This window comes from Cricetulus griseus, chromosome 3, assembly GCF_003668045.3.
Source record: "Cricetulus griseus strain 17A/GY chromosome 3, alternate assembly CriGri-PICRH-1.0, whole genome shotgun sequence".
In the NCBI taxonomy this organism is placed as follows: Eukaryota; Metazoa; Chordata; class Mammalia; order Rodentia; family Cricetidae; genus Cricetulus; species Cricetulus griseus.
This window is the reverse complement of record NC_048596.1, coordinates 158,041,711-158,063,551: the sequence shown is the minus strand read 5'-3', so window position 1 is coordinate 158,063,551 and position 21,841 is coordinate 158,041,711. Positions and strand designations below refer to the sequence as shown.

The following is a 21,841-nucleotide window of genomic DNA, read 5'->3' as shown; positions in this document are numbered from 1 at the left end:
TGAGGAAAAGAATAGATTTCAGTGCAGAAATGAATGAAGCTGAAATCTGGAAAGAGGTAGGCAAGTCGGTGAAACATAAACAAATTAATAAACATCTAATAATAAGATAGTGGATATACAGCATCAGTACCATGGGTGACTGGAGGCTATCAGCACAGAATTTGTGGGGATCAAATTCACCATCATTTCCCTTAGTATCTTGTAACTTCAGATTCTGCACCAATAACTTATAGGAAAAAGGCAAATTCTTCAAATACCACAAACTCCCCAAAACATGAAATCAAAGGTTCAAGTACCACTATAACCATTATACATCATATAATTCACTATACAGAACCTCCTAGAAGAACCATCAGTAACAGCTGGATTTGTTCCAGCATCCTGAAATCTATTGCAAAAATTGCAAAGGATGTACGTAGCCTCTTCCAGGGTATGGGAGGAAGGAAGCTCCTTCCACTCAGATTGGGAGACTCATCTTACCCTGATGTGAAATATGAAACCAAAGACAAGTGACTCTCATGTACTTAGTATAAAAATGATCAGTTACAACATTAGGGATCAGATCTATCAGTGTACTATATAAACAGAATTACACATCAACATATAGAGTTTATTCTAAATATGCAAATATTTTCATTATTTGAAGATCAGTCAATCAATCAATCAATCAATCAGCCCACTCTGACATATCAGGAGCCTAAGGAGAAAATCATATCAATTGATTAGAGAAGACATGATAAATAGAGCACCTCTTATACAGGATGGATCTTCCTTTCTTAATCACTGTCCATACCTCTTAATATGATTGAGCTTTGATACAGGATCTTTAAAGGGCCCATTTAAGTTAAAATAGGGTCAATTGGATGATTTGAATCCAATATGGCCAATGCCCTTAGAAAGACAGAACACCATGCTACAAGTACCCACAGGAGGAAGATACTTTGTGGAGACTGAGAGAAGACAAGAGGGGCATTGATGAGGCAAAGGGAGAAGTCTTAGGAGACTATTACTGGTACATCCTTCCGAGACTGATTGCCTTCAGAATTTGAAGTATATGTCTTTATTTAAGCTCATATGAAATTGTAGCAGCTTCAGTGAACTGCTGTAGAACTAGTTCAAGTCAAAAATTCTCAGCAGAGGAGGCACGGAGGGCAAAGTGTCCAAATAAATATAAAATGTCTACTAGAACACCTTAAACTACCCCTCTTGCTAGTGAGTGGAAAACCGCTTGTCCTTGGGACTGAAAACAAAACTCTCACCACTTTTATTCACCCTGGTCTTCATTCTGGTGCATCCATACAATAGAGTGTTATTCAGTGACAAAAAGAAATAGGTGGCCACGCCCAGGAAACAAACACCTTGAAAGCATACCATGCAGTAAAGGAACTGCATCTGAAAAGGCTTCATGCTGTGTGATTTCAATGGTCTGTCTTTGTGGGGAAGACAAAATTAGAGGGCAAATACAAAGATGGCTGGTTGGCAGGGATTAGGTGGGAGGGAAGGATGAACAGGCAGAGTACTAGTGCTCTATAACACAACTACAGTGTATGGTTTTAGAATGGTGGATACTTGCCATTGCATGTTCAAAGCCCACTCTACACACACACACACACACACACACACACACACACACACACACACACTCGTATGAATACATAGATATTCATATAAATGAATATTCATATATAAATGAAGGCGTGACAGTTCTAGAGTTCCCTTCAAAGTCACATCCCAGTGACCTGTGGCCCTCTCCTAGACCCCTATGCAAGAGCTTTTACCATTTCCACCCTGGAACCAAGAGTTCGGGGGTGTTAAACAACCAAACTGTAGCTATGTAAAAATGTCCGATCATTGGATATAACAAATGTACATAATGTATGCAGTACATTAACAATGGAGAGAACTGGAATCAGATAAAGGAGAGATAGTGAACTCACTATCTGCTGGGGTTTCTTTTTTCCTATAACACAACCACTCAAAATGTTATTTTTCAAAAGGCCAATCTTAAAAGGTTGCATTCTATATGGTTCTATTTCTTATGCATTCTAGAAATAATCAAAGTGTAGGATTGGAAAAGGGGATGAAATTGGTAAAATCTGGAGAAGGGAGAAAGTTACATCAACATGAATTCCCTGTTAGAAAATTTTGTTGTGGCTAAGCAAGGACCAGCCAGGTAACACAGAAAAGGTAGCAGAGCAGATCACTATATGTGCTCTTACAACTGCTGGAACTTAAAATCATTTGCAAAATTCAAAATTAATTCAAGGGCCTAAATTTATTGTTTACAGGAAGTTGTTATTATACCTAAATTTTCCATATTACCTTGTTTTCTCTTTTCAGTCTATTCATATTGATGCTACTTTATACACTGACAGTGACTTTCATGTGAGTATAGTTAATTTTTTAATTGCTGTTTTCCAGTTTTTCAGCCATATTCCCAAAACTTCACTGAAATAGTTACAGTTTTAAAATCTAATTTACCTTGGCTTCTCACAGTGTTTGACCCCTGACATTTCTAAGGGATCATTGGATTTGTGGGACTTAGGAAAAAGTGATACATAAATGCTACTTTTGTAATGGTGCCAAATCAAAATAGAAATCAAATATGTTTCCATCAATGTCAAACAAAATCCCTCATCTGTTTCTGTGATGCAGTTAGATCATCATAGAATTAGAAACTAGAGTAACATTAAATGATTCAATCTAAACATCTCCACCATACCCATCATTCTTAGCGCTGTAGTGTGAAACCATCTTCAATAATGACTTCTGCAACTTTTGTGAGGGCATGCATGTTTTGTATTTTGCATGAATCTCTACACTTGTAAGAAGTCCTTTTACTAGTCTCTGTGATAAAAACATAATCCAAACAATGTACTTGAATTTCTGAATGAAAAACTAGCTTAATTATAATGGTGGTTGTAGGCATTTGGCCATGTGGTTACTTCTTTCACTCTAGATTGTTGCTAAAGTTGAAGGATAGATCTCCAATGCCACTGCTTGGAAAATGTGAACATTAATTCAGTTTAAATTGTTAATAGTGTCACAGTTTAAAATAGACTGGTAAGCATGTCAATGAGTTTTTGCCTGAGGCTGTGTCTGCAGGGTATTTTTCTTAATCTGGGTGACTGTGGTGGGAAGATACACTCCAAATGGAGGCAGCACCACTTCACAAGCTGAAGCCTGGACTGTGAGAAGAGAAGGCTAGCTGGGCATTCTGCAGTGTCTCTGCTGCTCGGAACTGTGGATCTGAGCAGCTGTCTTAAAAGTCCCTCATGCCTTACCTTTGATGCTATGATGGACTGGAACCTGGAATTGTGAGCAAAAAAAGACATCCTTTCTCCCTGAAGTTGCTCTTTGTCAGAGAATTTTATCACAGTGACAATGACAGAAACGAAACTAGAACCAAAACCAAACTGCCTGCTGTGGGCTCTAAACTGTCAAGTGCAACTTCTCTGAGATGGAAGGTTTGTGTGCCCCACTTTTAGAGTCTTAAGTAGATGTTGGAGTCTGAAACTCAGACAACTAGATGTTCACCAAACACATGGGTGAGCTCTAGAGACCACCCTCCTGATCTTAATGTATTTTCTGTTTTATTTTTTTTTTCCTAATCAGAAAACACTCCACTATTTTGAATATAGATTAGATTGAGGCAGGTCCTAATTTGAATCACTGTTGAATCTAATTAAATGTTTTCCTTTCTTTTGTTCTTTTTATTTATTTATGTATTTTTGATGTTTAGTAACTGTTATAAGAAGTATGTTTTCCTGCTGTTCACCATCCCTTTCCGGTTTGGCCACCCCATAAGCAGGCACTATTTTGCTTTGATTTTTACCATGAGTTTCTTGGAATTCTTTCTGCTTGGAATTGTAGGGATAGTATGACTGGCAGTTATCACTCCTTCAAATGTGAACATACAGTCTGACCCTAATTGTTTTTACAAATGCCCTGTCACTTCCAGACTGCTGTATCACCCACAGAATGGAAGAGGCATGCTCAGTGACGAATGGTGGCCTTTAACACACATTTCCTTCTGTACAATAGTGCCACCTTTCTTCATTGTTATTGGTTTTAGTTTTGATTTCAAAACCAAATGGGAAAAAAGTCACTTCCTTTATAAATAAAATCCCTTAGGAGTACACAGACAGAAAACTATTTGGGGAAGCAAGTCTTTATATGGCTTACAACTCCAAGTTAGAGTCCATAACTATGGGAAGTCAGGTCAGGAAACATAAAGCATCCAATTACCATACGAGAACAGAGACGGGAGAATTGCAGGAATTCTTTTGCTTGCTTCCTATAAGCTAGCTCTCTTCACTGTTATACCCCTCCGGACCTTGCTGCCTAGGGAATGGCGCCACCCACAGTCGTTTGGGTCTTCCTCCATGAATTAACAATAAAGACAAGCCTTTAGGGACATGCCTACAGGTTAACCTGAGAGAAAATTCCTCATTAAGACTATCTTCTAAGTTGTGTCAAGTTGACAGTTAAAACTAAGTAGGATGGATATTACATTTCTTTGTAAGATAACTAGATGAGACTGATTTTTTTAAATCAAAGTCTCATCAATGTGAAAATGAAGAATGAGAAGTTTTGTTTGTTTGTTTTAAATGGGCTCCTTGCAACTCCTATTTTTAGCCCAGTTGCAAAGTTACTGCAATGAATTGCTTTCTGCTGGAATTACGAGTTATTTTACACGAGTACAGTAATGAGCGTCTAAGTGAAACAGTAAGAAACGTGATCTTCCTAGCAAACAGCAGTCTGTCTTCTAACAAGGTGAGTGATCCAATAGCTGTAGTGAGCTGCATCTGACGGCTTGTGCTTGCTTGGGGTTAGGCATTCATACATTAGCAGGTTCTCCTATGGGGACCACAAGAAAGAATTCCATTCCATTGGAGTGACATTCAAAAGTGGTACCAGAGCTTGTATGCACAGCATCCTAAGCTCACTGATTCCCTTGGCAAACAGGCATTTCTGAATAGCCAGTGTGCTTCAGCACGAGAAGCATATTGGAAAGGCAAGCAAGTGCATAGGTGCTCTGGATAGACATTAATGTAATCAAGTGTTGAACATCAGAGATGATAGCTCGCATTTATTGGGTTAGTCCTTAGTGGCTGTCACACACTGCTCTTTATGCTTTAGATTGATAAGGAACTGAGTCCTCAAAAACCAAGACGAATCTCTTTTCTTTTTTATTCCTCCAAGAAATTATATTTTTATTAGTTCAAATTAGAAACAAGCCTGCTTCACATGTCAATTCCTTCTCCCTCCCTCTCCCCTCTTCCCCTACCCCCACCAACCTCCCATCCCATCCCCCCTCTGCTCCCCAGGGAGGCTAAGGTCCTCCATGGGGGATCCCCAAAGTCTGTCATATCATCCTGGGCAGGGCCTAGCCCCACCCCTATGTGTTCAGGCTGAGAGAGCATCTCTCTCTCAGTGGATGTGGAATGGGTTCCCAAAGTCCTTTCTTACACCAGGGATAATGCTGATCCACTAGCTGTCCTTGTTTCTGTTTGAATGCTGATGTGCTAATCACACCTCCCAACTTGGGTAGCTAGTGGTTCTACCCCAGCTTCTGTCTTATCACCTTCCAAAATGTAAGTAATGAAAATTATAATATCCAGAACTGTCAAAGAGTCAAGTATTGTTTGGAACATCACAGACAGCATGAGCAGGAGAGGGTTACAAGAAAGCACATACTAGTGACTCCTGTGGTCGACCGAGGGATGAGCTTCGCAAATGCCCTGAAGTGCATGGAATTAATTGTGCCTCATATTAAGTTTGCCTCAAAGCACAACCATGGGGTGAAAAACAATGTAGAAACAAAGGAATTATGTCACCAGAGGAGGCACAGTAAAAATTTCATGTAATAAGTACTTCAGCATACTGTGTTAAAGCCTCTGTAGTCCCTATTATAAAGGAAGGAGGGAAGTGAATTAGCCAGTCAGTGAATGAGTGAACCAGCCAGTTAGTCATTAATCCCAGTAGCACCAGAGGGGGCATGTGTGTATGGGGGAACCAGGGAAGGAGCAGTTAGCCATTAAACTGGGATGTTTACACAAAGGTCAGGGAATGCGTGTCTGTGACACTCAGGGAGTGTCTTTAGGTGGACACAACAGGGAGACCAATGACCTTGAGATGCTTTGGCTTCTCCCACATGCTGGGCTGCCTTTTGTGCCTGCTCAGATGCCACCTTCTTATTGATGTCGGCTATTTACATTCGCCTTGCTTTCCCCACATCATCTCTCCCCATTCTTTTCTCTACATGTCTCACACTCTGAAAATCATGTCCTAGATTCAGTAGCAATCATTGTCTATTTGTCACCATTAGAAAGTGAGCTTCAGAGCATATTCACCCTAGGGTTTTTTGAATGTTTTATCACGATTCCCAGAACATACAGTTCTTACAGGTAATCATTCGGGATACTTGGCAAGCGAATCTATTCATGGTTAAATTACTTCTGTGACATGTTATTGCCATTTATTAATGGTAAGAAGGTCAACAAATAACTCATGACAGTGTCAATGCAGAGCTTTAGGCTGCCTGCTGGTGCCACTCCAATGTGACAGTTTGGCATAAGTACTAGAAAAATTAACAGGACTGCATGGTTGGGAGATCCATGTAGAATTTCAGTTTACTGTGTCAGTGGGGATGGGTCATTTAGGAGCTTTGCTTTCCTCTCTGACATTGTTTTCAGGACCAAGTAGAGAGCAGTGTAAGCATTATGACAATGTCTGGCAAACAGTGTATATCTGATATATACTGGAGAATCTGAATTCCAAACACCTAATGGATGTGAAACCTAATTTTAATTTTTGCTGGCACAGTCTTCATAGTTCAGAAGATCTCGAAAAGAAAATGTTTATTCATGACTGCTGCACTTACAATAGTCTAGTTGTCCCTGAACCTATATTTATGAAATTTGCCTAAGTGGTTCAAATTAACCAATAACATTCAGGTAGCTAATGTGTGCCAGGCCTTGTGCTTAATGCTGGGAAACAAAAGTATATGGTTATGCTTCCCAGGAATGGTTAGACAACAATAGTGTAAAAATGTTAAAAGTCTATGATATGCATATGTATGTATATGTATATGTATATGTATACGTATATGGCAAGTACTCTCTTGGTGTCTTAAGGATATGGCATTCCAGGCCATGGAAAGATGAAATAGGTAAAGACATGTCACAGAGGCCATGGAACATTAGAGAAGTAGGGGCTTCAAGAGAGAAATAAAGAATCCATTGATGGGCATTAAGCTGGAAGAACACAGTCTAACATGCATGACCCGTGCATTTGCAAAGATCTTAACACAATGTAGGTAAAACCAATCCTTATCAAGTCTTTGATTCTTTCTCACAGTTGTTTTTAACATGATATTGGTTTGCCAATGTTGTCGTGTCTGAAGACCCCACCATGTGTTTCAAATAATATAATAACTCCAACAAAGAAATGCATTCTTCCTTCTTGATTGCAGAATATAACAGAATATGGCTGCAAGGAGTGTGAGGAACTGGAGGAGAAAGACATCAAGGAATTTTTGCAGAGTTTTATACGGATTGTACAAATGTTCATCAACACTTCTTGACTGCGGTTGATCCTCTTCTGGGTTTCTGTTATTCGCACACCTCTGCTGTGCGGAGGCAGCACAGTTCTGTGTGTTTGAGATCTGCTGGGAAAACAAAGCTGCCTAAGTGGAAGCCCATGAGCCTCTTGGATCAGATGAACTCTCAGAGATGACGGGATAAAAGGAGCTCTTCTCAGATTGGTTTTTAATTTATTACTGCACTTGTACATATTTGTAATATAACAGAAGATGTGGAATAAAGTTGTTTATATGTTTTATCGAATTGAGCTTTAACTCTTACTTTATCTCTATTTTATTAGTTTGTGTTTGGCTGTATGTGACATTTGTGTGTATACGTGTTTGCCTGTGTGTGTAAGGCAGTACATGCATGTGCAAGAATGTGATGTGTGATGGCTAGACGTTGACCTTGGGTGGGTGCCTTACTCATTATTTTCTACCATGTTTGTTTTGTGTTTAAGGCTTTGTCTCTTCCTTGCCCAGGAACTCAGTAGTTCAGTCAGACTAACTGGTCAGTGAACCCAGAGGTCTCCTGTCTTTACCCCCACAGAAGTGGGGTTACAGGCACTTGCCTTATCCCCAACATTTTACATAGGTGCTGATGATGTGAACCCAAATTATCATGCTTATGTGACAAACACTTTCCCAACTAAGGCATCTCCCCACTCTTTAATTGATCTGTGATAGAAAATCAAGGGTATTTGTTTGTTTGAGGGTGATTGTCCGTCAAGGAAAGCACAAAGGTACACGGAAAACTGATGTTTACATTAGTATTTCACTTTTCCACAAATAGTGCTATTTTATTCTTGCAAATTTTAAAGCTAAACTTGTTGAATTTTTTAAAGGGCTGGTTTTTGGACTCCATTTGGTTTGACAAAAATGCAACTGTTCATGAGTTCTGGGGAGATGGCTTGGGGTAAGAATATTTCCTGAGCATGCAAGGGGACAGAAGTTTGCATCCCTGGCATCCTTGGGAAGTTGGCTCTGACCATGCCTACCCTGCACTGTGTGGAGGATCAGGATTACTGGGGCTTGCTGAACACCAGCTGAGCTCCAGGCTCAGTGTAGTAGACTCTTAAGAGAATCTAGAGCCCCCTTGCCTCTACCAACTGGGGTGGGCAGTGGGTGAGGGAGCTGACCCTCCCCTTACCAGCTGTAGCACTTGGGAAAGTGGACCCTGCGCCTGGCTTGGGAAGGATAGTAGAGATGACCCTATTGACAGGTGTATGGATGAACTGACCCTGAGAATGTGCATGTTGGAAATCTGGCTCCGCCCCTCATCTGCCATATGGCAGTATGGACAGGGAGAAATGCCCTACACCCTACCCTTTCTGCCTGTGATGGGTGGGATAGCTGGCTCTGAGGTATTAAGAGTGTTACAGAGAGCTGCCCCTGCCCCTCACCAGATGCAGCACTTGGGAGAGTGACCCCTGTACCTTGCCTGGGCAACACAATAGAGCCCTGATGGTCCAGCTGTAGGAGAGCAAACTCTAAGGGTATGAAAACAGAACTGGCCTACCCCCTTGCTCATTGCAGCAAGTGGTTAACTTGCTGGGGCATTGCTGGAGAGCCCACTCTGGTGATGAGAAAAGTGGAAAGCTGGCAGGCTGACCAGCCCTGCAACTACCCAGTCCCAGGACCAGGGCTATGGGTTGGTCCATCCCAACATCCACCCCATCTATGACCTGCTGAAGTATGTGAAGGGGCTGGTCCTGTAGACCCAAAAGTTGCAGGATCTCCACAACACAGGGCAATAGGATAGCCAAGAGGAGTCCCAGTGAGGGTCCAGCATCACTAGTGTAGCAGAAACCAGAGGCCTTGACCAGACCAATGACTCTTTGCAATGAACACTTGCACCCAATTATATGTGGACAAAAGAGTGTACTGTGCAATGTACTGTGTCACAGTATGGCTTCCATGACTAGCTTTTTCCTATTTTCTTGTTTTTTCTTTTTTTCTCTTAAATTTTATTTTATTTTGGGGGTGTTACAATGGCAGAAGGAGTATATAACAGGACAGGAAATACTTGGAATCAAGATTCATGATGTGAAATACACAAAGAATAAATAAAAAGAAAATTTAAAAAAATGAAAATAAAGAGAGAATGTGGAGGGGGTGGTAGAGAAGAATGTCCATGCATTCAATGTCCACACACATGTACACCAACATGCATTCAACACTCACATGCAACTTAAAAATAACTCATAATAAATCTCTATCATTGTTACCTGTATTTTCAGTATACTGTCTAAAAATTATTAAGCTTTCTAGAATTTCTATTGCTAACAAGTAGGAAAATGTATCATTTTAAGCTTTAATTTTCCCGTCTAATTGTAAAGAGAAGTTGGTACTTCTCCAGTATTTATTTGTCTGAGGAAAGGGAGATCAAAACGCCAGTCATATGACTGATGGTATTTTATAGAGACTAGCAACCCACTTGCCCTGTATAAAAAATACAGATGGGCTTTAACATTCGGTAGAGTCACTGCCTCTGAAACATCACAGGACACAGCTGGTTTTAGAAAACTCAAGTCTATACTTCTTACAGTCCTTTAAGATGCCACAAGAGATGACATGCTCATCAACATCCATTATCTAGTTAACCATGCACCACCATCTATACTTAGTTTCTCATGTTCCTGCTCTTGAAGCCATCCTTTACCTCTGTCTCACCGTCCACACTTCCCACACTCTTCCATTGGTCAGCCATCGTTACTTTTCCTGTAGGATAATGTGTTTACATCTCACCTACTGCCCTAATTGCTGAAAATATTTGCCATATATTACCTATAGTGAAAGAAGTACAAAATCATATACTTAATAGCAAATAAACAAGGTAAGCCAAATAAAAATGAGATTGATAGACCAACATCCTATTGACAGATATGTTCTTGCTTTTTATTATTATTTCAAGTAAACAAAAGATGTATGAGATAATATTATCTGCACATTCTCTCTGGAAATAAAGTAAAAGAACTATGAGGTGGGGACATGGAAACACAAGCAGAACTAATAAGTAATTTGTGAGCCAAGAGAATTTTATAACCCAATTACAAGTCTAGTTTTTTATAATCTCATTCTTTATCTGGGATGCGTGAATCAATAGAATTACCTGCTTCTACTGTTGTTGCTGTAGTTGTAAAGAGGGAATTACATGTTGTGATGTTGTAGTTTATGGCCATCAAATTCAATAACTTGTAAAATCAAACCAACATACGTAAAATGAAAATCAAGTAATGTAATTGTTCCCTCCTTTCTGTCCCTAAACAAAAAGAAATCCTGGAGAGTGTATTCCTCTTCCTTTTCTTCTGTGACTTCCTACCATGACTGAAGCCATTTGAGCTCATAGGCAAATCACGCTCAACATATGCCTGCAATGGATAAATATTTTGCCCAGAGGAAATTATGTTTCCAAGGAGATTTGGTTGAATCTGAATGTGTCTAGTGACTGAATTGTGTTCTCCCTAAGGAATGTGTTATTTAAGGTGTTTAGCTGTATGAAGAGTCCCTTGGTCCTAATTGTGTGCTCTACCTGACAAAACAGAAGAAAATAGAATGAAAGAGAGACATGTTTTTGCCCTATAATTTACTTCTTCAACCCTGAGTTTTGAAACAGGAATTAAAGGAACTGAGGAGATGGTTATATCGTAGAAAAAGATTTGAAAACTGCTACATTTAGCCTTTGGAGAATAATGTCAGTTTTTTTTTTTTTTTTTTACTATTTTTTTTTTTTACTATCATGGAATGCAGATCCCTTCCCAAATCATTTACCTTCATCGTCGTGATCACGTCTTTTCATTAAGAATTCACCATGTCAGTCATATGGGAACCTTAGATATTGGAGCTCTACTCCATGTGAGCGTTGTGACAGAAGCTGTAAGAAAGACACAGTGTTAGCCTTCAGGAGGTTTGTAACCGGCAGAAGCATCTCATTATCAAACCCATCATCCGAGGTCTTATTTAGCCTCCATCAAGTCTATGAAAGACATCAAGGAAGATCAGCTTCATTCAAGGTGTTTGTTCAAAGAGAACCTGTTGGAGAAAAGGGACAGGTGAACTGAGCTGTCAGTGAATAGGGATTGGGTTACAGTAGTTGAAAAAGTGACAGACAACACTTCAGCCAGAGGACAGGGATGTTCTTAGGGCAAAAGAAAATCCAGAATGTCCAGGATGGGGAAGGATGGAAAGGAAAGTGTGGCAATGGAAGAGTTAACTGGCTCTGTAGGCTGCACTAGTGACTTCTGTCCTAGAGAAAGAAGAGTCATATATTAACATAAAACAATTAGGTGTACTATTCTTATTTTGAAAAATGAAATTAAAGTCACTGCCTCCTTATGATAAATATCAGATCCATAAAATTCATAGCGGTCTGAGAGTGACATCTCTATCATTTGATGATTCCTTGAAACACTGAATGGACAACAATAATGTGACAGTCCTATACCCAGCATGTGGGTCTTCCAAGCCACAGGGACATCTATCTGTACAAGTGGAGCACTGGTCTCTACAGAGTCAGAAAATGTCTGTGGAAAAATCTTGGGACAAAGAAGGCTTTGTGAAAGGAAGATTTTCTAAATTACATTTCACCGAAAATTGTTTGGGATAAGGGAAGCTAATTATTCTCATCAAGATAAATCAAGCAGAGGAAGTCCAATGGAGTGGCACCTAGGAACTGTTGAAATGAGAAGCAGGAAGAGGTGAGGTGTGCCTGGTAGAGAGCGAATGTCTGAAGTGGAATTAGCAGTGCATAACATTGAGGACAGCTACAGCAAGGCTTAGCGTAAATAGAATGTGATGAGCTTAAAGGGAGGCCAAGGAAGAATAAAAGTAATCTCTCAGTATGTGACAGTAAAGAGCCTACAGGAGAAATGAGGTTTTCAGAGCCATGATGGTTCTATACGGCAGGCACCATCCTTTTCAAAGGACTCAAAGATCATTGGTCTTCAGCCAAGTTCATTTCCTGAGATGAATTAATACAGTCAAGCTCCCAATGTGTATCTAAGCCCTCCTCTCGGGATGCACCAGGCAGATGCCAATAATAGCTTTTCATATATGTACGACTCTTTAAAGTTCACAGAGCACTTTCATCTACATTATTTTATTTGGTGAGTGTGTTTGCCTCTCTTAGGCACTGCTTTAAAGAGAAACAGCCTTGGAAATATTTGACTTTTTTCAGTGATATGTAAAAAAAATAATCCAGCAAAAAACTACCTGGCTGTGCATGTGTTTATGCCCTACTACCACTTGTATTTCTTTTTAAATAAACAAGTTTAATACTTGGGGGTGGAAAATTGTGTCTTATTCAAGAGATCAAAATAACATTTAAGTACATATTTTGCTTCATATTTTGATATTATTTCTTTATAGAATTCTATTCCAGTGTTTTTGTTGCTCTTCCCACATGGCAAAATGCACCATTAAGTTTATCCAGCTTGAACTAATTACCTTTTTATAGTAAAAGAAAATTCTCTCCTTTGACAAGGAAAGTGTTTGAACTATATTTATGAATAAATAAAGGCAGCTGCTAGACACAGCATTAGTAATAGCACGGCTTCAAACATTTCATCTGAAAAGATTTCCACTTCATATTTCACAAGAACACCAGCCGTTGGTGTCCCTGGGGTTGTGAAGGTATGAAAGCCAGGGAGTAGTACAACTTCTATGAAGCACTCAGTTCTGAAAAGCAAGCACAAGGCATGTGCTTGACTGTCATTCTCTTTGTCAGTCACTTGCTCTGGTTATTCATTGCTTTACCTGGAAGAGCAAGCCAGGAACACAACTCTCCCCCATAATGTGCTAGCAGCCACTGGCTTCTGCATAAATGGCTACAATGGCACTGTTTACCTATGCTTCAGTTCACTGACTTCTCATAGATTCTTTGCTTTGGTCAGAGAGTGTATTTGCCAAACAGAACACTTCTTGTTAGCAAAGACTGCTAACTGAGGATCCAGGAAAGGCTCATTTCTCCTGATTGTGACATCCTAGCCATCCAAGGCATCTGATCAGCATCTTGACTTCCTCATTAGAAGGAAATTGCTATTCCAGAGGTATCTCTGATCCCTGTGTATTCACTTCGTGTCCTAGTCATGTTGACTCTACTTCCTAAAGGAACATAGGATGTACTCTGTTGAATTAATATTTGCAAGCATTGGCCACAAGGACCAGTGACATAAACTTCAGGTGTAGGATTCAGGGAGGTATGGTGTCAAGAGGTTAGAAACAGTTATAAAATTGACTAAGAGTCCATCTATCTTTCTGGTAGCTATATACCAACAATCATTTTGTGGAAACAACCCTGGTGCTAAGATTTCCTCCCTACCCCATCCCCACATACATGATTTGCCTAAATTTTAATCAAGTGCTCAGATTGCCATTTATAAAAGGGCTTACATGTAATATATTTTCCATGCTGGTTTTGAGTTCTCTGTAACCTTCATCATTTCTCAGGAAGCATGTTAGCATGGAGGCAACACATGGCTAGATTGACCCTGCCTAGGATTGAAGGGGTCATCATTGACAAAGTCTTAGCTGACGATAGTAAACAAACTAGATAGCAAAAAGTGGTGCTGATTTATAAAATTGCAATTCCCAAAGTTGTTACTACAGTGAATAGATCATGATGTAAAAATAAATGGAAAGAAAGAGATAGCTGTGCTTTTCTTCAAGATGGTTAGGCTCAAGGTTACCAGCCAAGCATAATTCTTGTTTAATTCTCCCATTACTATTCAATTCTGTTTATGTCAGGAGCTCCTTTAATAGAATGTCATTTCAAATCACAGAGCTACACATACTGGCATTGTAATTTATATTTAGTTACAAAATGGCTACTCTTCCCCGAACACTCCTGAGCTTGCAAGAGCATCAAGAAGTGATTCATGCAGCCTTGAGTTCTCCCTGGAATTCACATCTATGTCTTGATGGGTACCACCCAAAACATGCAACTTCCTTCAAATACTTGTGGATGGTCATTGAAAGTAAAGTGCAACAGATTACAAACCATCTGAAGAACACACATCCAGAAGAACACTTCCTATATCAAGCAACCATTCTTTTTGTTATAATAAATATGTCATTAATGGCGCAAGGATACAAGCATTGACTGTGCCATTAGACGGCAATGATGAAGTCAGCGATTGCTCATCAGCTACATATTTGAGCAGCAGAGTAAACTTTGATTCCAAAATAACTGAACTCTATAGAAACCATTGCTAAAGTGACTAACAATTTATTGCATTTGCAACAAATTCAGACAATAAATTTACCATCTTAGTGGTAACTCACCATGGGTGATGCTTTGCAAATTTAGAAGAACACCCCCCCCTGTGAATATGACACACAATGCACAATGAATATGCCAGAGCTCAAGGACAGGGTGGGAGTGAAGCAGCAGAGTCATATGTGAAGGGTGAGCCTAATAGGACTGAAGGGTGTCATAGGAGACAGCATATAAGTAGGCTCTACTCCATGCTTTTCATTTTCTTTATGCATCTTCATACCACACTCCAGCTTTCTCCTTTATAAGGTCACTTTGTTTATTGTGGTGGCTCAAAACTAGATTCAGCAAAAAGTTGAATGGCTGTCCTCCAGCTTCAGATATGCGCTTCAGAGACTCTGAAGGGGACAGACTATTGTTCGTATCTCTAACTACCCTCTATGGATCCCTTGGTTTATCATAAACTTATTTGGACCATTTTTCTCTGGGGCTCTTATCACAGGGCCTTCCCTATTTTATACTGACCTTCTTTCTGAAGCAGAACATCTATACTCCATGACAGTAGTAACTGTTCTTGACAGTGTCATGTCACATGACAGAGAAGAGGAGTGCAAACTAACATCTAGCTTTATAGACCTGTAGAAAACATCACACTGGTAGATCTATGTTCACGGACATGTTAGAGAGGCAGTAAGGAGCCAATGGAAGACAGGGCATGGCTCCTGAAGGAGGTGGCATAAATACATTGGGTGTCGAGCATTATTCAATGTATTTTATGCTGAGTTCTGGAATTTTCTTTTTAGCACTTGCACCCTGCCTTGGTTTTGCCTTCCTGGGCACCATGTCTTTGTACTGTGATGGTCTCACAACCCATACTTGTAGAGGAAAGAATAATGTTAGATCCTGCTCAGTGCTTGTGTTCTCATGTTAGTTTTACTCTGCAGAGAAAAATCTTAATCTGTGACCTCAAGTACCTCATATACTGCTTTCTCCTAGAGAACAGACAAATTTACGTATTATTTTTCTCATCACCACTTTCCTTGACATTACTAACTTGACATTTTCTGTGTAGTGTTTCCCCAAGTAACTTAATAACAAAATTGTTACTTCAGGTGATTTTCCTTTAGGGCTCCAGAAGTCACATCCTGAAGAGCTATCAGAAGTGACAGCTGGTGTCTAAAAAGGAGGGCAGTGTCCATATGGATTGGTCCCCAGCAATCTTCTGGGAAATTCTTTCAGTTCACTCAAAGTGAAGGCTGTTGTGTTCTGAGAGGAATCATCAAGGGGGCATTGCTATGGGCATTTCAGGTAGTCTCTAGGTGTAGCTTAGATTCTTTATGACATTGCACACACATTTCTGAAAGATTCAAATGACATTTTGAGGCCACATTGGTCTTTTATAAATTACCCAGTTTCTTTTTAAGTCAATGTGAAAGAATCTCTATAATCACAAGTCTTATTACCCACAGAATTGTGTATCACTCTAGTTCTTGCAGCCATTTCCTTGTACAACTACTGAATGTCTGTGTTACCTACATTTTTCTTAAAGGGTCCTGTCAGAAAGTCTGGATTTACCACAGAAATTCCAGTCAGTGTCCTCTCATCCAAAGAGATTTCTGAAAAAGTTGTGTGTCCAAGGAATAGAGCAGACAGTGACACCATATAAGCAAATCTAGGATACACCTGGTTCCCCTGGGACTCAGGGTGAAACTTTGTGAGCTGTGGTGAGTCCTAGTGAGCTGTGCTCTCTGGTCCTTCTTGACTTGAATGTTTTAGTTCAACTTATTTTCTGAGTCATAGTCAGTGCCAAAGCCAATGGAGTGAGGACCCTCCTTAAGATAAAAGACATGGCAGAGTATTTAATTAAGCCACAGAGTATGAAAAGAATATATCTAAAGGTGCATGCATCCTCTGCCTGTCTACATGATGCTTATATTGCCAGTCCAAAGAAAAGAGGAGGATCTGGAAAGAAAACAGAGTACACACACACACACACACACACACACACACACACACACACACACACACAAACACACACACACTCACTTATACACATACACACGCACTCACAATCACACACACACACACTCACTCATACACATACACATACACTCAGATCGCCATTTTGATGCTTATCACACAAATCTATCCAGCTTTTAGCACAAAGGTCTAATACAATATCCTTGAATGAAGGCATATTTTACCTTGGGGTTTCTGGAATGTTACTGTATATCTAGGAAAAGAAGTATGATCATAGTTCACACAATTTTAATTAGTGGTTCCAGAAGGTGACTTATATTACCTAGAATGGTAAAACAGCATCAGCTTTAAGCTCCACTAGGTAGCAAACAATGGACGGCATTATAGGAAAAAATGGGGAAGAATTGTAAGGACTTAAATTATTGAAATGAATTTAAAAATTCACAGCTGACTTTGAAATAGAATGACAATATAGTGAGTCTGGATCTAAAACTGTTGGTGTCCTACTTTAGCTTGCTAACCTCATTTCTCCATTTCTCTAAGGTTTCTCCTCATTCCTAATCTCATTAGCTGAACCATTCTTTCCCCTTTACAACATCAAATATTGTTTACTCAAGAAAAGTAACTAAAAGACATATATCTGCTCTGATATTCTCCAAGAATCTTCTACTCTAGTAAGAACTGGTCACCCATTCTCCCTAGTCAATGGCTCAAACCTCCTTGGTGCCACATTACCACATACACAGTGGTGATGATGGAGACTCCTGGTGCGGTATTATTATGCAAACAGAGGTGATGATGAGGACTCCTAGTCCTACATTATTATGTAAACTGTGGGGATGATTTAGACTCTTGGTGCCATATTACCATGTAAACCATGGGGATGATCAGGTCACTTAAAGCAGGTACAATTTGTTTTCCCCAAACACATTGAGTTGTTAGGAACTTGGCCAAGGAAAAATCTTCCTTTTTGGCATCCTGTTGCTCTTGTAACTAAAGAGTAGATAACAAATCCATAAATCTTCAATCTTAACTTATTTGAAGGCTGTGATGAATAGCACAGGGTCAAAATGAGAAAAGTTAAAGTGGGAAACATTTACTTTAAAAGAAATGTACTTCAGACTCCCCAAAATCTCAGACTTGGGTGCTGGGAAGTGCAGTCTACAAAGTCCGCATTTTCCTTGTTCTCTGATTTTGGACACAGCTAGGCCCATCATCATCACTGACATAACCATTTTCTTTTTTAAAAATTGTTCTTAACTAATAAGATCCTTACATGTTTGTGATGAAAAATTAGATTATTCCATGTATAATGAATGAAAACTTCAGGACTATACTCATAGAGTCATCTCCTACAGATAAACAATAATCAGCTTTTAGCATATGTTTTCACTATTTTGTACATTAAATTTCAAATATGAAATATTTCATGATATTTTAACTTTTACTGTCAGCCTCATTTTAGTAGCCACAGAACTACTATGGTTTACCATATCAATAAAATATACTTCATTAATAAAATGTTTTTAATATCATTGTACCCTATTTTACACTTGTAGTTATGAAGTGTATGCCTGAGTGAGTACCCTGAGATAAGCCCTTCCTAAAGATACATGGCTTTCCAGAAAAGAAAAAGTATGTGCTTACGGACACATGAGTATTGAGAGGGAACTTTCTTCTTATACTTCTGAAGGTCTGTAATTCCCCTGGCTTTATATTTGGAAAATGTCAGATGATTGCCTTGCTTGCCACTAGAGTTAGACAGCCCCAACTCTCCACTAGAGTGGCTAGCCCAATCCACACTTCTGTCTGATAATGGTTAAGATCTTGCACTAAAACGGTGCTGCCAGTTCCCCTAGCTCTGGGTACCGGGCTCTCATCGTGCTGCCATGATATGCTCGTGCTCAGTCAGAATACAAAGCATGAATCTGGAAGAAAAGTTTAATCTGGAACTCTATGATGAAGATGCTTTTGGATCCAATGGAAGACATTGTAGGATCAATGATGGCATTGCCATTATTCAAGTCCAACATCCAGTAGCCAAGTCCATGATTGAAACTAGCAGGATCCAGGATGAAGATTTTGGAGATGAGACCACATCAGTAATTATTCTTGCAAAAGAAATGCTGTCTGTGGCTGAGCATTTTCTAGAGCAGCAGATGCACCACCCAACAGTGGTGATCAGTGCTTTACCACATGGCACTGGATGATATGATGAGCACTCTGAAGAAATTCAGTACCCCTGTTAATGTCAATAACTGTGATATGATGCTGAACATCATCGATAGCTCTATTACTATAAACGTCATTAATCAGTGGTTCTCTTTGACTTGCAATATTGCCCTGAATGCTATCAAGATGGTACAGTTTGAAGAGCCTGGCTGAAAGGAAATTGACTTCAAGAAGTATGCAAGTGTGGAAAAGATTCATGGGGGCATCCATGAAGACTTGTGTGTTTAAAGTGGAGTCGTGATTAACAAGGGTATGACCCATCCACAAACGTGCCGCTATTATCAAGAACCCTCTAATTGTGCTACTGGATTCTTCTCTGGAGTACAAGAAAGGAGAAAGCCAGACTGACATTGAGATTACATGAGAGGAGGATTTACCCGAATCCTGCAAATGGAAGAATACATCCAGCAGTTGTGTGAGGACATTATCCAGCTGAAGCCCGACGTGATCATCACACCACTACCTCATGCAGGCCAATGTCAGAGCTATTCGCAAAGTCCAGGAAGACAGACAATAATCGCATTGCTAGAGCCTGTGGGGTATGGATAGTCAGCTAACCAAAGGAGCTGAGAGAAGATGTTGGTACAGGTGCAGGCCTATTGGAAATCAAGAGGATTGGAGATGAGTACTTCACTTTCATCACTGAGTGCAAAGACCAAAAGGCCTGCACCATTCTTCTTAGAGGAACCAGCAAGGAGATTCTGTAGGAAGTAGAACACAACCTCCAAGATGCCATGCAAGTGTGCCAAAATGTTCTCCTGGACCGTCAATTGGTGCCTGGTGGTGAAGCCTTGGAGATGGCTGTGGCCAATGCCTTGACAGAAAAATGTAAGGCCATGACTGTTGTGGGACAATGGCTATATAGAGCTGTGGCCCAAGCTTTAGAGTTCATCTCTCGTACTTTGATCCAGAACTGTGAGGCCAGTACCTTTCATCTACTTACCTCCCTTCAGGCCAAGCACACACAGGATAACTGTGAGACCTGGGGTATGAATGGTGAAACTGGTACCTTGGTGGACATAAAAGAGCTGGGTATATGGGAGCCATTGGTTGTGAAGACAAAACAGCAGTGAATACTGAAGTTCTGCTTCTGCGGATTGATGACATTGTCTCTGGCCACAAGAAGAAGGGTGATGAGCCAGCAAAGCAGTGCTTCAGATGCTGGCCAGGAGTGAGTGGTGAGCAAGGTGACTTCAACAAGCAGAACCAACAGTTCTGAGCCAGAACTGCTCCCCATTTCCTGAGGCAGAGTTCCAGGAACATTATGGACATCTTTGTTTGCAAAGGATCAAGTTGAGGGGTAGTCCCCAGTCTGTCCCATTTCAGTTTGCAAAAAGCACTGACATATATCTCTTCTCTGTTGTAAGCTTTCTATTTAGTTTTCTTCCAATGATTAAATCTAAATCATTTGAAAAACAAACAAAAAAACAAAAACAAAAAGATGTTTGTACTCAGCGTCTGCTTAAAGTGGGTCATGTGTTCTTCGGCTCCACTTACAATGCCCTCTGTTTGTGTCTGAAGCTTTCCATCCTTCCAGCCTTTTCTCATCTAGGAATGCTCTGTAGGCTTTGCTTTGAGTGTGACTGAGTCAGATGTTAACTGAGGTCTTAGCTGGAGAGATGGTTCAGTGGATAGGAACACTTGTTGCTGCTCTTACTAAGGACCTGGGTTTGGTTCTCAGCATCCACACGATGACCCACACTTGTCCTCTGAGCAGAGTTAACAATATTTAGATGTAGTAGAAGATATTCAGTAGACAATATTCAGACTCTGTCTCAAGAGCACCAGATACTCCACATACCTACAAACGCATTCGCTATATTCAAAGTTTAGGGTTTATTTTCACTTTTTAATATTCTAAATGGAACAAGGACACAGTTCCTTGGACCTCATTTAATAATGGCATATGACTCTAAGTAAAAATTAAGAATGGTGTTTGCATATAAGTCACCCTCCAAGAAAGCATATTTGAGTGGAAAGTGTACCAACTCCCCTTAGAAAGATATTTGCTCACACTCCCGTTCTTCCGCCCATGACTTGTGTATCAGCCCCAAGTGGTCTCTGTGTGGAAGCAAAGTTATATACTGAGTAGAAAGAAAAGGTATCAACCGGTATGTGGGAAAATCCTGAAAAAATAAATAAGGGTGTCTAACTTCTTACTCCATTTCCTCTTAAATATGAAGAGGTGAGAAGGATCTAATGGAATTAAATGGCTGATCTATTCCATTTATGCCTGAAGGGATGTAGTTCAGAGGACAGCTAAAAGTACTTGCTTTTTCTAAAGCACTTTTGTGTGTGGTCCAGCAAATGGAGAGATTATTTTTTAAAGTTGTAAAACATAACGTGGGGCTGATGACATGGTTCAGTGTGTAAAGCATGCACATACTCTGAAAGCATGGTTCCCAAGCCCAGGATATCTAGACATGACAATTCACACCTCTAATCCCAGCACCCCTATGGCAAGATGGGTGGCACAGCCTGGAGACTCCCAGAAACTTGTGGAGCAGGTCACTTGTTATAGCAATAAGCAAGAGCCCTTGTCTTAAATAAGGTGCAACATTAGGACCTCCTACACTGGAGATTGTCACCTAGTCTCCACTTGTATACTGCATATGCACATGCCTGTGCACACACACACACATGCTCACACACATACAAATGAAGAGAACAGAATGTGTCAATCTTTTGTTCTTTTTTTGTTGAAAATGGGTTCTCTTATACAATACATCACAACCGTGGTTTCCCCCTCCCTCTATTCTTAGCTCCACCCCCATGTTCCCTCTCCAGATCCACTCCTCTTCCTTTTCCTCAACAGAAACAGGCAGGTCTCC

The 21,841-nt window shown here is 40.1% G+C and overlaps 1 protein-coding gene and 1 pseudogene across 14 annotated transcripts in view; both read left to right on the top strand.

The window, feature by feature from the left end:
* Positions 1 to 7,850, top strand: part of Il15 (interleukin 15) — a 65,530-nt gene extending 57,680 nt beyond the window's left edge. For 12 of the 14 annotated variants that reach the window (XM_035442523.1, XM_027406134.2, XM_035442522.1 and 9 more), the window contains 3 exons: positions 2,341 to 2,385; positions 4,639 to 4,776; positions 7,478 to 7,850. In XM_035442523.1, the coding sequence (XP_035298414.1) occupies positions 2,341 to 2,385; positions 4,639 to 4,776; positions 7,478 to 7,588 (294 nt within the window). In that variant the 3' untranslated portion in view covers positions 7,589 to 7,850. The remainder of the gene's footprint in view (positions 1 to 2,340; positions 2,386 to 4,638; positions 4,777 to 7,477) is intronic. The other 2 variants (XM_027406145.2, XM_035442524.1) reach the window with 1 other exon arrangement.
* A 10,884-nt stretch (positions 7,851 to 18,734) lies between these two features.
* LOC100771882 lies at positions 18,735 to 20,185 on the top strand (annotated as a pseudogene).
* Positions 20,186 to 21,841: the final 1,656 nt, after the last annotated feature.